Source organism: Mustela lutreola, chromosome 1 (genome assembly GCF_030435805.1).
Source record: "Mustela lutreola isolate mMusLut2 chromosome 1, mMusLut2.pri, whole genome shotgun sequence".
Lineage (NCBI taxonomy): Eukaryota > Metazoa > Chordata > Mammalia > Carnivora > Mustelidae > Mustela > Mustela lutreola.
Window position 1 is genome coordinate 281,892,945 of NC_081290.1, and position 18,304 is coordinate 281,911,248.

At 38.8% G+C, this 18,304-nt stretch overlaps 1 protein-coding gene across 2 annotated transcripts in view; it reads left to right on the top strand.

The window, feature by feature from the left end:
* Positions 1 to 18,304, top strand: part of RTN3 (reticulon 3) — a 68,268-nt gene that overhangs the window by 12,075 nt on the left and 37,889 nt on the right. The window contains exons 2-3 of one of the 2 annotated variants that reach the window (XM_059145280.1): positions 3,864 to 3,920; positions 14,087 to 16,450. The exons of the other annotated variant lie outside the window; for it this stretch is intronic. Coding sequence (XP_059001263.1) covers positions 3,864 to 3,920; positions 14,087 to 16,450 — 2,421 coding nt within the window. The remainder of the gene's footprint in view (positions 1 to 3,863; positions 3,921 to 14,086; positions 16,451 to 18,304) is intronic. 2 annotated transcript variants of the gene reach the window in all.

Here is an 18,304-nt window from a genome sequence, read left to right on the forward strand (position 1 = left end):
TTTTTTTTTTTTTTAAGATTTTGTTTGTTTATTTGACAGCATGAGCACAAGCAGGGGGAGCAGGAGAAGGAGAAGCAGGTTCCCTGCTGAGCAAGGAGCCTGATGTGGGACTCGATCCCAGGATCCTGGGATCATGACCCAAGCTGAAAGCAGAGGCTTAACTGACTGAGCCACCCAGATGTCCAGGAATTTATAATTCTTTTTTTTTTTTTTTTTAATATCTATTTATTTATTTATTTGACAGATCACAAGTAGACAGAGGCAGGCAGAGAGAGGTGGGGGGAGCAGGGTCCCTGCTGAGTAGAGAGCTCTATGCAGGGCTTGATCCCAGGACTCTGCAATCATGATCTGAGCTGAAGGCAGAGGCTTAACCCACTGAACCACCCAGGCACCCCAGAATTTATAATTCTTTTTTTTTTTTTTTTTTTTTTTTTTTTTAAAGATTTTATTTATTTATTCGACAGAGAGAGATCACAAGTAGGCAGAGAGGAAGGCAGAGAGAGAGGAGGAAGCAGGCTCCCTGCTGAGCAGAGAGCCCGATGCGGGACTTGATCCCAGGACCCTGAGATCATGACCTGAGCTGAAGGCAGCAGCTTAACCCACTGAGCCACCCAGGCGCCCAGAATTTATAATTCTTGAAAAATGTATGTCCATAGCAAAATTCAGGAAAATTAAAAATACAAAGAAAATTAAAAATCAGTGAGTAGTACCACCCAGTTAACATTTTCGTGTCTATCCTTTCATTTGTAACAAACTGATAAACTTTTTTGAAATAAGAATATGTGTTCATTCTTTTCAAAATCTCAAACACAGAAGAAAATATACTTTTTTAAATTTTCATAATCACTCTACTCAGTGAATATCATTTACTTTTTTTTCTTACATGAATTTGTATTTTTTACCAAAATGGGGTCATGTTGTTGAAATTTTTCAGTGTTCTTTATTCAGTGTGCTATCAACATCATTTAGTGTCGGTAAATTCCTGTCTACAGCAATTTTTAATGAATGGTGTACCGTTGTATGGATATATTGAAATTTATTTAACCAGTCTCTAATAGACCTTTTACTAAGTCTACTAAACAAAAAAAACTGATGCCAAGATTATACTGTAGCTTTTCAATTAAGTCTAGGGCTCTACCTGCTGCCATGGTTCTTTTTAAAACACATGTGATATTGTCAGTCCCTTACCTTAAAATTCTCAGTGATTCCTTATCCCATATAGGATATAATCCAGATTTCATAACATGACATTAGAGTCATTTAGAATTTGGCCAGTTATTCCTTCTTTCCAGAATGCCTTCCTCTGCCATGGTCACTTGACCATGAAGACCAAGTTTACCATCTCTTCTGCAGTGTACCCTAGTGACCTGACTTCACAGCAGTCCCACAACTCAGCAGTTTTACTGGTTTGTATTTCTCTTTCAGTTACTTGTGGGCTTAGCTGTCATCTTGGTATTCCAGTGCCGATACAATGCCTGGACCCGCAAATGGTTACTGTTGTTACTGAATGATAATGTTTGATTTAAGTAATAGCATATGAGAATTAAGATCACCATTTTTTTTTTTTTTTTTTTTTTTTTTTTAAGATTTTATTTGACAGAGCGAGACAGGGAGAGAGAGGGAACACAAGCAGTGGGAGGGGGAGAAGCAGGCCTCCTCCTGAGCAGGAAGCCCTATGCGGGGCATGATCCCGGGACCCCAGGACCATGACCCCAGTCAAATGACTGAGCCACCCAGGCGCCCCTAGATTACCATTCTTGAGATTAGTTTCCTATGGCATAAATACGGAATATGAATACAGTATGGTTTTGTAAGTTAGAAGATTTCATGCAATATTGTCAGAAACTGTCACTGGTTATCTGTGTTTTGTATTAGAATAGATGCTATGTATAAGATTTTTTTTTTTTTTTAAAGCATGATTCATAGTTTATTTATTTATTTATTAAGATTTTATTTATTTATTTGACGGATGGAGATCACAATTAGGCAGAGAAGCAGGCAGAGAGAGAGGAGGAAGCAGGCTCCCCGCTGAGCAGAGAGGGAGCCTGATGTGGGGCTCGATCCCAGGACCCTGAGATCATGACCTGAGCCGAAGGCAGAGGCTTTAACCCACTGAGCCAGCCAGGTATCCCTATAAGAATTTTTATGTTGAAATTTTCCGTTATGAGAGGGTGTTAGGTGGAGGTGGATAGTCAAGTTCGTAGGATCCTTTTTGGCTGTGGGCTAAACTTATTAGCATTTTTTTTTTAGGTTTATTCAGACTTAAACTCATCATCTGAGAGAGATTTAATGTTGAAGGTAAATATAGGGATGAACCCATCCGGAAACACTGAAGAAACAGAGGAACACTTGCTTTAGAAAAGGAAAGGAGAAAAAAAAAGAAAGAAAGAAAGAAAGAAAAGGAAAGGAGAATGGGGCACCTGGCTGGTTCAGAGTATGCGACCCTTGATCTCAGGAGGAGAGATTGAGCCCCACGTTGGGTGTAGAGATTACTAAAAGCAAACAAGACAAAAACAACCAAAAAACGATTTTTCATTTGTGGTGGTAAATGAGATGCTTCAGCTTGATATAATTAAAAAGCAATGAATTTTAAAATTCTGGTCCTGAGTTATTGAATTGTGCCTGTGCTCCACTAAGCTCTCCATTGCTGTGCCTGTGCTCCGTTGTTTCACGAAATAAATTCGTACTTATTGATGGAAGTTATAGCCCAGTCCTTTAAAGTAATCAACCTCCCTATTTTGAATATTTGTGAAAGCATTTATAATTGCAAGGAAAAAGGAGTAAAGGCCAGTATATTTAGGGACACTTTGTTGGGGGGCTGCTTTTCACATTCTATTTTTATTAATTTTTTTCCATTTTTGATGAAAAGGTAATGTATATGCTTTGTAATGTATACAGCCAAAGGTCGTAGTGAAAAGCAGATCTCCCCCACTTCAGACCTCAAAGTCCCTCTTGTTAGCAACCAAGGGGGGGCACATGTTGTACACTTCAATGCTTTGCTTTTTAATTTCTTCAACTATATCAACATACATAGCTGTTATTTACTCTTTCTCGTAGCAGCTTTTCATAGCGTACTTTTTCAAACAATATTCCTTTGTTTGGATGTAACTAGTCTCCTATTGGTGGTCACTTAGAGTATCCTAATACTTGTAACCAGTGCTGTTACGAATATTCCCATATACATGTGTTTGAATTCTATGCTAATATTGTAGGTTAAATTTCTCGAGGCGTAACCAGCCAAATTAAAAGGGTGACTATTACTGGTGGGGACAGTACATGCATTTATAATTTTGATAAATGTTGCCAAATTGAGAGGAGTATAATTTTAGAAGGTGGGATATTTCTCATGCAGTCCTGTTTTCCTAGTGGATTATTTGTGATTTTTTTTTTTTTAAGTATTCAGGGTCTACTTTGCATATTTGCCAAGTATATACCTTTAAATGCTTGTATTAGTGACTAACTCTTCAAAATGCAGTTGAGAATGATTAAAAGCAAATATCCGTTAGTACTCAGGTACCTCTTTTTTCTTTCCCACAAAGAGTCAAAGAGTTGCAGGATAGTATCATCTTTCTTGAGGTTATACTTGTTTAAAAATGCTAGAGGTTCCTCTTTTTTCTTTGAAGGTGAGAATATATGACTAAAACATTTGAATTGATTAACTTATAGAAATGCATCTTGAAAATGAAATAAGGTTTTGCTGCCAGGTGAGTGAAAGCAGTAAATGGAAATAAAGATATGAGTTTTCCCCTCTTGTTTAAACCCAATGAAATTATGATGCTTGCCCCCCCCCAAAAAGTTGGAGAGTTAAAGTTAAAATTCCTGTGTGAGGTTGTCAAATTCTCACGCTCTATATTTTCTTTCAGATTCCTTTGTTTCTTCCTCTTCCTCTCAGCCTGTATCTCTATTTCCGACCTCACAAGGCAAGTCTGTCATTTTTTTGTGTGCATTAATAAAAGAAAAATGTTGAGAAAGAGGCTGTAACTGGGGACATGAGGCACAAGTTTCCTATTGCTCCCAAATCCCTTGAGATACAAACTACAAGGCAGACCTTCATATTTAGTAGTTGCATTGGATTTCCTATAACGGTTAATAAAATAGGGTAAGACTAGTTAGGTGAACCCTTTAAAGGACATAAACTTTAGGTATAGTTTTCAGCATTTCTTAAAAATTATAAACTCACCCACAGAATTTAGAGCAGACAGAATTGTAGCTCATAAAACAACCCACTGTAGGATGCATTTAACCTCCTGATTTGCAGTTATGTAACTGGTTTGGAGTGGTAGTGGATTTGGGGGGGGGAACAGTATTAAAGTGTGCTTCCACTGAACTACCAATGCACTAACTGAGCTGGAGTACTTTAGTGTGAATTTATCTGAGATTTGTCCCAAGAGCTAGGCTGGTTCCAAATTGCCTGGGAACACTGAACCAGTCAGTTGACTTTTTGGCAAGCAAGGCTTGTTTTCCTAGAGATTAAGCTGTAGCTTTGTGGGATTGTTTGTTTACTCTGCTGGCCAGTGAAAAAGGGAATCAAGTGTGATAGCTATATGTTTGTTGGGGTAGCACTACCAAGAATCTGCAAGAGAGAGCACTGTGCTCTGTTACACTAATAATAAAGCAGTTTCATTTGTGTGGTTGTAGTCAACCTAAAATATAGGTCAATGGGAAATGCTTATTTTTAAAAAAGGTAGTTAAACTCACTAGATAGGTCTGAAAAGCCCTGTGCAAACAGATTATTGTCCCAGCTGGAATTCTCTAGATGTAAAGTCTGGATGCTGGTTTGATAGGAAGGCTTTGACCTTCTAAGAATGAAAACGAAATGGGTTAAAGTGAATGTAGTATATTTTTTATGAAACATGGTAGATAATTTGTTGCTTTTAAATCAGGCTTATAATATTAGGTTCCCCGGCCCCTTTGTAATGTATCTCATTGTATGAATTTGGGTAACTTGTGGGTCAAATCATGACCTTTGAAATTAAGTGTTTACATTAAAAGTAGATATTTTGTGAATATTAGAAAAATAACTCAAACCTCCAAAGTGACTGGACATCTGAAATCCAACCAGATTGATTTTAAGAGTTTTTTTCCTTATGAGTAATTTAATAATTTAGGCAAGTGGGTATTATATTCCAGTTTATCTGGAATTTTTCCCCCAAATCTGGAAGATAAACTGGTAAAAACATCATAACGTAACAAATGATTACATTTTCTCTATTGTAAATATTTCAGATCTTTTAAAATACATTCTTCATGGTTATAACCTTCAGCCACTTTTTTCATACAGAAAGGGGATAATTGATATCCTAAATAGTGTAATAATGCAAGCCAAGTACAACATACCTAATGTATGGAATGTTGACAAGATAAGTGTCATAGCTTAAAAAATTATACACACATTCAAGTAGAATAGAGTAAATAAAAAGGATTTTGCTAATTAAAAACTAACATTTAAGTAGGCTTCAGTGTCACAGTGAATATGAAAGTTTGTAAAGGAAAATAGATTTGCCATTTTTCCTTTTTGCTTAAAAAGTTATTTTGAGCAGTGTAGATTCAGGATAATGTTATTGTTAAACGAGTATTATAAAGAGGCAGTTAAAAAAAGCCATATCCCTGAAGGTGTTCCAGTCTAGCCATTATTACCACGAGCTTTTTTCTCCTGCAAAAAAAACACGTAATGGAAAAGTGACCCAGGAGGTGCTCTACTTCGCTGGCAGGTCTAGAGATCAGCCTGTTGTTTGAGGAAACACCTTGGCAAGTGATTAGATGCATTCCAGAGTAGCCAAGAATGGTAGCTTCTAGTGTGCCTTATAAAAATAAGGAAAGAGGATGTTGGTGTCCTTGTTTCACTGGATTAAAACCCTTGGGGAGATAGCTGGGACCAGTCTGGCCCAATGCAGAGCTTTCAGAGTGGCTGCTGCCACCAAGAGGAACCTTGAGTCCATCACTGGCATTAACCCAACTAACTCATCCGTCTCTGGCTTCCTTAACTCTCAGGCACTTACCTTGCCTTTGAGACTGGTGTCTTGCTTTTAGATCTCTAAGCCATAGTAACAATTAAAAAAAAAAAAAAAAAAAGATTATTTATTTAATTATTTATTTGACAGAGATCACAAGTAGGCAGGGAGGCAGGCAGAGAGAGAGAGGAGGAAGCAGGCTCCCCGCTGAGCAGAGAGCCCAATGTGGGGCTCCATCCCAGAACCCTGGGATCATGACCTGAGCTGAAGGCAGAGCTTTAACCCACTGAGTCACCCAGGCGCCCCCATAGTAACAATTATTAAGTATGACATTTTCATGTTTGAGAATGACCTCTTCGATCCTGAAATAGTTGTTGTTGGCCTCCAGGGAGATGAATGTACAAAAAACTGCCACTAATTTGTGGGCTGGATAAAGGAAGGGCAGTTAAATTTTCAAGAGAGAATTATGTAATATTTATTAAATTGTAGTCCTTTGAAGTAGACAGCTATTTAAGGTAGCAAAGCAAACTTTTTGACAGCCATTAAATACATTTGTAATGACGTATTAGAATAATCAGTTTCTTTTTAAATAAGTTGTATTCCTAACTAGGTCCTTTGTAGTCTTTTCTCATTGATTACTTTTTTCTTATCAAGCAGAATTTAATTTCAGCCTAATTCCTAAGTGTTTCAAAATAGGGGAATAAATTTAAGTGGTGTTTTCCAATAATGTAAAATAAAGATATTAACAGATGTATACATATAGGCTCGTTTTTATTGAGCTTTTACTGTGTTCCGTACTTTATGAGAATCGTTTCATTTAATCCAGCCAGTTTCATAGAGGAAAGGTTACTAGCTCATTTACCAGTTGACATGGGTTTAAAATGGTGCAGTAACTTACTCAAGATCACAGAGTGAATAAATGACAGATGAAGGACTCCAAAGTCCATGCTCATAAGCACTGCCTTATGGTAAAGATGATAAAGTATATTAGTTGTATTTTAGGGTTTGCAGATATTGTTAGAGATGTCATTTTGAGGTTAATGCTACAGTCATAAGAGCGGGGGAAGAGGCAGAAATTACTATTTTAGCCATATCGTTGCTGTTAGTGATGTAATTTAGTATTGTGGGGGGGCTGTGCTCCCTCCATGAGCACAAAATCAAACTGCAATTTGGTTTCTACTTCTGAAACCTTTGATAAGAGTGGAGGCTGAAACATACACTGATTTTCTTCAGAAAACATGGAGAAAAAGTAGATAAAAATAAGATGGGAAAGAGGGGAAGCTGAGGAACTGGAAGCACATTTGCAGTAATGAACATTTGCATTCAGTTTGAGTAATGCAGTAGGCATCTGGAATAGGAAGTTAAACACTGAACTTTGGGGCAAGCATTTGAGGAAAAAAATTTGCCAGTTACAGCCTTTTTTTTAACAAAAGCAAAACATTTTTCTTTGTACAGAAGAGACTTTTTGTTTAGGATCTAGCTTGGCTGCAAAGTGTCTGCTGGCTAACTTCCTATTTTGATGCTGTGGCTGAAAGTTGCTGATACTGTTTTGCACGAGAATTTGTCTTTCCTTCCTGTTTTGTGAACATGAGAAATTTCAAGTGTAGGAAAACCTATACCTGAATATTTCAAGCCTCCCTTGTATGAATATGCATAGTATTTCTTCGCTGATGTGTATGGCTTTTCCATGGTGCAACTATCCTTTTAATTAAAAGTAATGAATTTCCTTAGTGAGGAGGGAGGGGAAATAACCAAATAGTATCTAATAGTATCTAAAACAGAATTCCTTTTTTTTTTTTTTTTTTTTTTTTTTTTTGGTTATGATTTTATTTATTTATTATTTGAGAGAGAGACAGAGCATGAGAGACAGGGTCAGGGAGAAGCAGATTCCTTGCAGAGCAGGGAGCCTGATGCGGGACTTGATCCTGGGAGTCCAGGATCACAGCCTGAGCAGAAGACAGTCGCTTAACCAACTGAGCCACCCAGGCGCTCCCTAAAACAGAATTCTAAGCTATTCCCTTTTTTAGGGAGAACTCTGATAATAGGATATGACATTCATTATTTACTATTTCTAGATCACATTATTTTTAGTAATTAAGTTACCAACACCTGAATAAAAATATTAAATCTTTTTTGAAAAGTCCGTTTGGGGAATAAGAAAGTAAAAGGAAACTTATGAAGGATAGAGTAAACAGTATTATGAAAAGGGTTTTTTTTTTGTTTTTTTTTTGTTTTTTTTTGTTTTTTTTTCATTTTGGTGTATTTACTTGAAGTGAACACAGTATTCACTTGGAAGTTGATTTTTTTCATCGTGTCCTTTTTTTTTTTTTTTTTTTTAAGATTTTATTTATTTATTTGACAGAGATCACAAGTAGGCAGAGAGAAAGGAGGAAACAGGCTCCCTGCTGAGCAGAGAGCCCGATACAAGGCTCGATCCTATGACCCCCAAGACCCTGGAATCATGACCTGAGCCGAAGGCAGAGGCTTTAACCCACTGAGCCACCCAGACGCCCCTCTTCACGTCCTTTTTAAGTCCCCACCTTGTTCTGAGATAAAATACTGCAGGCATAGAAGAGGGAACATTGTTCCTGAATTCCCACACCTTAGTCTCCAGTCAAATGGGGCTTTTGCTTTATTCCAATCAAAATTTCGTGTGAGTCACTATACTTTAAAATGAGTAGATTGAAGTATTTAAAGCAGGCACAAAAGGACTGCCCATTCCCTACTAACCTGTAAGCTGTGCATCTGGACAAGGACAGGGACAAGAGTGAGAGTCAAAAGCATCAGGCTCATCTCCTGTGGGATTTTTACGGGACTGGAGTTCTGAAGTACAGCTTAATTTTTTTTACCTTTATAAAATTCATAAAGTGTAGTACAGCTCTGGTTTTCAACCAGGTTCATTACCTAGGAAACTTGTAATGCAGATTGCATCGCGCTCAGGAAATTCTGAGTCACCTAATGCAGAGATCATACATGAAGTACTAGTAGTTCTAAAGTTTGAAAGGGAGTGTCAAAGATGGCATCCAAGACTGGTTTTGTGCCATGTTGTCATATTATTCAGCTAGTTGACATCGAACTAAAATCTACTTTGACCTTGGTGGTAAAATGAAACCTTTTGTTCAGGAACAGTTCTTTTTTCTTTTAACATTGCCTTCGAATTTTTTTATGTGTTGGGCTGCCTTAAATGTCTTTACCTACACAGAACCCAGCATAATTCTTGGAATGCCACAGGCATTCGTTTTGTAATAACTGGTTCAGAAGTTGCATCACCCAAACTTTTGAAATAGGTAAAAGCTCTTTAAATTACTTTAAATTACTTTTTATTTGAGAAAGTGTCTGAATCTCTGAATGAGGATTTATATACTCTCCCCTTATCAAAAAAGCGTATGATCTGGAGTTTCTGTGTCAGGAGAAAAAAGAATTATTATTTTATTATTATTATTATTTATTTATTTATTTTGAGAATGTGGTGTCTGTGGACATTGACTGAGGATTTACCAAGTGCCAGATAGCACTCTAAGCACTTTTCACGTATTAACTCATTTAATCCTCACAGCAGTTCTCAAGTTAGGTTTTTTAGTATCACTGTTTTTTTAGAGAGATTAAGCAACTTGTCAAGGCCACATGATTAATAAGTATTGATCAAATGATTTTGCATCTTTTTTTTTTTTAAAGATTTTTATTTATTTATTTGACAGAGACACGACAAGAGAGAACACAAGCAGGGGGAATGGGAGAGGGAGAAGCAGGCTTCCCACTGAGTAGGGAGCCCGATGTGGGGTTCAACCCCAGGACCCCGGGATTATGACCTGAGCCAAAGGCAGACTCTTTTTTTTTTTTTTTTTTTTAATATTTTATTTATTTGACAGAGATCACAAGTAGGCAGAGAGGGAGGAGGAGGTAGGCTCCCCGCCCAGCAGAGAGCCCGATGCAGGGCTCTATCCCAGGACCCTGAGATCATGACCTAAGCCAAAGGCAGAGGCCTTAACCCACTGAGCCACCCAGATGCCTCCGAAGGCAGACTCTTAACGACTGAGCCACCCAGGCGCCCCTGTTTTGCATTTTGAATTTTTTGATGTGGGAGCGGTCTAGAAATTTAGACTGCCAACTTAGTTTTCTTATCTTATTTTGAATAGTACACTTCACTTAAGTGGGGACTTACAAGTATTTAGAGTTTAGGAAGATACAGGTAAGCAAGAAGCTCAGTACTGGATAAATTTGGGAACATTCTCAGGTTATGACATTTTTCACCTCTTACCGTGTGTAATTCCCTTTTTAAACAAACCTATTAGGTGTATAGATCCATACCAGATTTTTAAGTAATTAGAATTCTTGAAAATGAATATGCACATTAAATCCTATTAAAGCAAATACCTGAACTAGAAAATACTAGAATATTTTGACAGACATTGATTTTGAGTGATATTGAAAGTCCCTTGTAGTGCATGTGAAGGGTTGAATCCTTTGAAAAGGGAAAGGGAATGGGCATTTTCTGAGATGTAAGATGATTCAGAGTCATTCTGTCAGGCACTTTTACAGTGTACACGGTGTTGTAAAAACTAACAGCCTTCGAACTCCTGGCGTTTTCTGCTGTTTTGCAGTCTTGGACAACACCAATGACTATTAAGTGCCATATTCACTAATTGGAGGAGTCTTTGCTTATGGGAGCCGTTCTAGAAAAGGCTTAGTAGATTCTGGTCTCGTTCTATTTAATGTTTTCATGCCTTTATAAACTCTTTACTTCCAGCCCAGTTTTTTCCATTGTCTGGGTACAAGTCAGCTCTGTCCAAGTTTGTTAGGGCTTCATCTAGCCAAAGAAACTTCTTTTCATTTGCTGAAATTCTAAACATGATGATTAAAGTTGAAGCACAGATGCGAATGCTAACTTAACTTTGTTACACATGGGAAAGCTTGATTGACAGTGGTGAGGGCTGGCACCTGTATCTCACAGTCTAAGAGGAGTTAGAGCAGCATTAAGCTCTTTTTGCCCCCAGGCCAACCCCCTCCCCGCAAAAGCACTATCTACTCCATATAAATTCACAAATTATAAATATCACAAAATTATTATTAGGAATATGACTGAAGTTTTTTTGTGTGCATAATAGTGACATCATATTAAAGAATTAATTAGAGAATGTTATAAGTTTTATTTATTGCAGAACTTGCTGATTTCTAACCTAATCTTCTAGCTTTACCTCAGATTATTATATACCTAACTTAAAACTTCTGGAGTATTAAGAGTTCAAGGGGAAAAAAAAAAGAGTTCAAGGAATAAAGGAGAGAAACAAGGCTTGGAAAACTGACAAGTTTGTGTCTGACAAAGCATGTTAGAAGGGTTCCACCATGCTTTTTCCCCCTGGTAATAAGCGCATTCTTCTGTTAGCTTTCAGGGTAGGTTGCTTCCTTTTTCCTTTCTTCCAGCCCACCACCATCACCACCACATCATCATCATCATTGTACTCACTGATTCTGCTCATTGTCTGTCTCCTGCTCTGGGCGCAGGTGCTCTTACAGCACCACAAACACAAGGGATCTTTTGTTTTGTTCACTGCTTTTAATCTAGTTTCTAAGGCAGTGTCTGGCACATGATAGGCACTAATATTTGTGGAATTACTACTAATTCATTTTGTCCACTTCTGTCTAGAAGATGATTGGTCTGAGTCCTCTGATACCTTAGTCTCTAAAAACATTATTATAAGCCTTGCATTCCCTATAAAGTGGGAGTCAGTTTTGATCGTGTCAAGAGTTCCATTCATGTTTGAAGGGAGGGGCTCCCAAACAGTTTTAATCTTTAATCCAGATTTAATCTTTAGTCCTTAATCCAGATTTAATCCACTGAACATTTCCTGGTAGAAACAGTAACCAGTAAGTTCAGTAATAATACATAGCTCATATCATGGAATATTTCATATTTAAATGTAGCCTATAAATGAACTACTAAAAATGTAGCTCTTTAAATTTCAGGGTTTGTGTTTTTTTTTTAAGATTTTATTTATTTATTTGACAGATAGATATCACAGGCAGGCAGAGAGAGAGGAGGAAGCAGCTCCCTGCTAAGCAGAGAGCCCAATGTGGGGCTCGATCCCAGGACCAAAGGCAGAGGCTTAAACCTACTGAGCCACTCAGGCGCCCCAATAGTTAAACTGTTCTTTTTTTTTTTTTTTTTTTTTTAAAGATTTATTTATTTATTTATTTGACACAGAGAGATTACAAGTAGGCAGAGAGGCAGGCAGAGAGAGAGAGGAGGAAGCAGGCTCCCTGCCGAGCAGAGAGCCCGATGCGGGACTCGATCCCAGGACCCTGAGATCATGACCTGAGCCGAAGGCAGCGGCTTAACCCACTGAGCCACCCAGGCGCCCATAGTTAAACTGTTCTAAAGGTCGGATTCTATTATGTGAAATTTCAGTGATGTGTTGAAATAGAGGAACTTCATCTGGCATTTGGAAACATTTTTTATAATAGTTAATTCTATTTTTTGGAGTAAGATATTTAATTTTTATTTCTTTTCAGCCTTATAAAATGATTTTTAATAAAGTCACAATTTTGCTTCTGTTATTCAGCTTCTCACATGAAAAAGAGCATAAGCTGAATAAAAGTCATCCCATATGTTTTTCTCTTCCACAAATTCACAGTCCCTCATTCACACTCAGCGCTGTGCTGTCCAGAGCCTGTTCAGGTCTCATCTGACCAGACTGAATCTTTGATGCACTCATTTGGAACTATGTATTTAAGACCTACTTGTTCTAACTCCAGAGATAGCAACAATGTGCAAGAAAGATTTACTACCCTTGGGACAGTCTTGATCTTTTCTTCAGTAAAAACTTGCTAGATTGGAAAGTTGGAAAACAATGTGATAAATCATTGGCTGCTGTAGTATTAATAATTGATAAGATTTAATTAATCTATTACTTTTAGAGGGATATTTTCTGTTTTAAAAGGATCTCTGGTGTTAACTCTTTTATTTTTAAGATTTTATTTATTTGAGAGAGAGAGAGCACGAGAGGGGGCAGGGTTAGAGGGAGAAGCAGGCTCCTCACTGATCAGGGAGCCCAATATGGGGCTCCATCCCAGGACTTCAGGGTCATGACCTGAGCCAAAGGCAGTCACGTAACCATCTGAGCCACCCAGGCGCCATGGGGTTAACTCTTCTTAATCACAGAATAAACCTTACCAGTTTGCACAGTTTTGTGTTGGTTAGATTGTCACATTGGTGCAAGAAATTTTGGAGCAGGCCAATCATTTCATACTCTTTTTAGTTTAAAATGAGGCCGTCTAGGGGTCCCTGCGTGGCAGTCATTAAGCGTCTGCCTTCCGCTCAGGTCATTATCCCAGGGTCCTGGGATGGAGTCCCACATTGGGCTCCCTGCTTGGTGGAAAATCTGCTTCTCCTTCTCCCACTCCCCCTGCTTGTGTTCCCTCTCTTGCTGTCTGTCTCTCTCTCTCTCTCTCTGTCAAATAAGTAAATAAAATTTTTTAAAAATAAAAATAAATAAATAAAATGAGGCCGTCTATACCTGAGACCAATCTTCCCTGTGGGTAGAGTAGAGTAATTCTAGTCTGATTTTTAGGCTCAGGAGGGGATCCACTGTATCTCCTGAGAATCAAAAAGAACAGTGGTCACTTTTTTTTTCCTTCTCAAACTGTCAGACTATAACAGTGGGTTTGTGGAAGCTCTGTGTACTGAAATGTGCAGCTTACAGATGAGAACATATCAGTACTTCATAATATTAAGTTGTTTTATATTGATTACACTGAATAGCTCTACCAAAAAAACAGGGGGAAAAAACTTCGCCAGATTTCCCAATCTCATTACATTTCTTTATGCTTTACCTTTACAATGGAAAAAGTAGACGGAAATATATTTGTCATGAAAATCTTTTGTCATCTGCAATTTGTAGCATGATACAGCTTTTCTGTTTCACTCTTGGCACTTTTTATGCATGTTTTATAGGATAGCTGTTGATCGTTGTTTTGTTATATATTTTGTGTGTGTGTGTGTGTGTGTGTGTGTGTGTGTGTGTGTACATCCTGTGTGTATGTAACTTGGAAAATGAAAAGCATGCTGCTTGGCCTCACTAGTTAATGTGTGATTGTACCTGGTAAACAAACTTTTTTCTTTCAAATTCTGACCATAGAGGGATTGAGCTCTCTTTGCTCTGATGAGCCACCTTCAGAAATTATGACTTCCTCCCTTTTTTCGTCTTCTGAAATGCGTAACACTGACCTTACTATACCACACGGAGAAAAAAGCAGTGTGTTAGGCAGCCAGCCTATTTTAGCCAAAGAAGGAAAAGACTGTTTGACCCTCCTAGATGCGAAAAAAATGGAAAAGCCTCAAGGGACCAATAAAGGCATAGCATGCTCCCCAGTTTCTGTTGCAGAAGGCGTTGAGTATAACCGTCCTTCCATTCCAGCCAGTTTCCCAGAGCGTCCTGCTTTTCTCTCAAAGGAAGTTGGTCTAATGGAACAGCAAATAAATAAAGATCAAGAGTCCAAGAACCCAAATGAGGTAGCAGGAACCGATGATAAAACCGGCTTGGAGGTTGCTGACAAGTTCACTTTGCCTCCAGCCCAGAAACCACTCACCCAGGAGCCTAAGGCACAAGGCGTTTGTACATATTCCTTATCCCCATCTGAACTTTCAGGAGGTGATATTACTGAAAAGGATTCCCCCGAGTCACCATTTGAAGTAATTATTGACAAAGAAGCATTTGACAAAGAATTTAAAGATGCATATAAGGAGAGCACAAATGATTTTGGTAGTTGGGCAGTGCACGTTGATAAAGAATCGTCTGCAGACATTTTGTTGGAGTCTAATGACAAATTATTTCCGCTGAGAAGTAAAGAGGCAGGGCGCTACCCAACTTCTGCGTTACTCACTAGACAGTTTTCGCACACAACTGCAGCGCTGGAAGAAGTGTCTAGATGTGTGAATGATATACATAACTTTACTAATGAAATACTGACTTGGGATTTGGTTCCCCAAGCAAAAGAAGAGAGCAAGAAATCTGATTACATCACAAAAACTATAGGACTTGATAGGAGTGAATATAATTCAGAAATCCCAGTTGTAAATCTTAAAACTAACGCTCACCAGAAATTTCCCATTTGTTCTATTAATGGGAGCGCTCCCATCAAATCAGCAAGTGACTGGGCACCGACCTCTCTCCCACAAGAAAATGCTGTCATTGAAAAACCTATGCCAGACTGTCTCCATTCCGCAAAGGAAATTAGTATCAAAGGCGTGGGAGGCAGTGTGCAGAAAGAAGATAATACGCTTTCAGAGTTACCTAGATCGCCTCTTGAGAAAGGTGTCTCTTTGGGTTCTGGAGTGGCCACTGTGAAAGTGGTCTTACCTGACGGCCACCTAAAAGGTGACGTGAACTGGCAGAGCTCTATGTTAGCAGAAGCCACAGAGGCTGATAGTTCTGGTGAGTCTGATGACACAGTAATAGAGGACGTCCCAACCAATATTTCATTTGAAAGTAACAAAGTTCAGGCTGAAAAACCTGTTTCCGTTGCAAGCACTATTGTAAAAAGAGATGAAAGAGAAATCGAAGAGGTTGTCGGTGGCAGCAGGGAAAGTAAAACATGTGAAACCTTTGAAGGGCCAGTCAGTGGCTCTGAGGCAGCACAAGTTCAGCCTGATAGTCTTGAAAGGAGTGCAACTGGGGAGGCGGTACGTTCCCAAGTACCTGATCGGAATGGCATGTCGGGAGACGTGGGGCAGTCAGGCAGCATAAGCGAAGTTGCTCCTGAAAAGCCCGTTGCAACTGAGAAGCCCAAACTTCCTTCAGTTCTGTCTCCAAGTGTTCTTAAGGAGAGAGAATTCTCATTACATGTGACAACGTCTGCCTGTTTGGAGTCAGTACATGAAAAAAGTGTTAAAAATGCAGATGATTCTTCCCCAGAGGACCTGATAGCAGCCTTTACAGAAACCAGAGTGGAAGGAATTGCAGATAAACATGCAGGAAATGCCTTTCAGGCAACATCAGAAAAGACTTCGGACTTTAAAGCAACTCTTGCTTTGGAAGCCTTGCATGAAACTGAATCAGGTGATTCTGAAATTAAAGACGTAACAAGCAAACACCCTAAACAAAGCAGAGAGACTAACGACGGAAGTACGGTTCTGGATGTTTTCCCTGCCCAAGGTACTCCAGCAGCATCTCTTGACTTAGAACAGGAACAGCTCACAATCAAAGCTCTTAAGGAGCTGAGTGAAAGGAAGGTTGAGAAGTCAGCTTCTGTACCGGGTAGTGCAGAATCTCCTCCTGAAGAAGTATCCAAGCAGATTTTCACATGTGATCCAGAATCTTCTTGGCTTCAGAGATCGTCTGATGTCCTAGAACACACAGAAGTTAATGCTGGATCTGATCTTGGGATTTCCAAGAAGCCCACAATTAGCAAAGAAACCACTAGGGTAGATACTATTTCGAGCCTTAGTATGACTGAAGTGGTAAACAAGCAAGTCCTAGCAAGACTTCTCACAGACTTCTCAGGTAATCATTTACATTAGAAATACTGCATGTGATTAATTCTGCTGTGGTTGATTACTTATTAGAGTGTCATCTGATTTTATGTCACCAAAATTATGGCTAGAATAAAAACAACACTGCATAATGGGGAAAGGTAGAATTTTTTGTGTGGTTGCCTTGATTGGTCTCTCTTATACAAAAATTTCCCAAAGCAGTAGACCACTTTTTAATACTCTCCTTAAAACATTTTTTATGTTCCAGTTTTTTTCCCCCCCTCAAGGTTCTCCTTTCCTTACAGGTTGGCCCTAGAGCAGTTGCTGCGTTAAGAATATCCTTAGACATTTATTTATTTAGAAAGCTTGCTTTTAAATCTCCATAATAGTAGAACTGCTTGTTACCACTTGGGTTTTTGGCTGTGGACCTTGTGAAATCTATTTAGCAATCAAAGATCAAGGAATTCCAGCTGGGAACGACAGCAAATGAAACTTTTAATTAATGTGATCTTATACTACAGAGATTTTACACTCTGAAAGTAGGTAACCAGTAATGTATTATAGTACTGTTTCATGAGTATTGCATAAGAGAAGTCATGCATTCTTCTACTTTGGACCTTACTGAATACCCTTTAGGCCAAATTTATTGTGTGGTACTGGAAGCCCTTCCCGTTGTCTTGTCTGTTTATTTGAATGATTCCTTTTCTTGAAATCAGCATTTAGTTAAATTACTGCAAATGCTGTCTGTTCTGGGATCTTGGAAGGTGTAAGCAGAAAAGGATATGTAAAGGCTTCCAAAAGGGACCCGCAACCTCTATGTTGTGCAGTCACTCTTAGGTGCTACGTAGGGATCTGTGGTTTTGCAGGCTTCTCTGACAGTGGATCCCTCTTTTCGAATGAAATGATATACAGAGTTATACTATTTAAAATAAAAATAAGATTTTTTTGTTGGCATAAACTTATAAAAGTGATTATACCACCCCCACCCCCCCGCATAAACATTGTATTTTGCATAGAATGGGGAGGAGGTCCAGCCCTTAGCGACCACTGACTGTTCTATCCTGGTGGCAGCCAGAGCACTGCTCAGCTCCCCCTACTGGGGTGTCTGTCAAGAGCTTGTCCTTCGCCAGTGTGATGTGCCTCATTAGGTGCCCATGCCCTCAGCGTTGCCTTGGCTTGCTCATGTTCTCTGTCACCTGTGGCCCTGGTTGAGGTACATGACTGGGGGGGGTCTCCAGAGCCATGGCCGCTGCCCTTCAGCTGCGGCACCTTTACCTTTTATTTCCTTACTGAAGACCACAGGCAGATTACTTAGTCTTTCTAAATTTTAATCTTTAAAATAGAGATAATCGTGCTTACCTTATGATATTGTGGGGATCACATGTGGACATGCAAGTGATGCAGTGCTTAGCACATAATAAATACTCATTTAACACAAAGTACAGGACCTGGCATGTGGTAGGTACTGGGTAATTATTTGTTAATTGTGAGTGAATTGTTCAGTATCAGTGAAAACATTGAGACTGTTTTATAAACTGAAAAATTTGAAGAAGCAGTGAAGGATGACTGTTACTCTTCTAGTAATTGAAGATCGCTGAGCTTGGATAGAGGAGTGCTGAGTTTTCATTGTTGCTTTATAGCTTCTAGAAGGCTTTGAGCAGTTAAGTGTATTACCTTTTGGGGCCTCAGTTTCCTTCTCCATAAAGTGAGGATGTTTCAGGAAATGATCTTCAATATAATTTTCATAATGTGACTCTGACTCTGGTATATTCTAGGTTTCTTTGTAAATTGTTGTCATAATTCTCACAGGTTGTTCTTTTGAGTGATAAGGCATATGGGAATTAGGCTACAAGAATTTCAGTGTCTAATTTTGGCAAATTCCTGC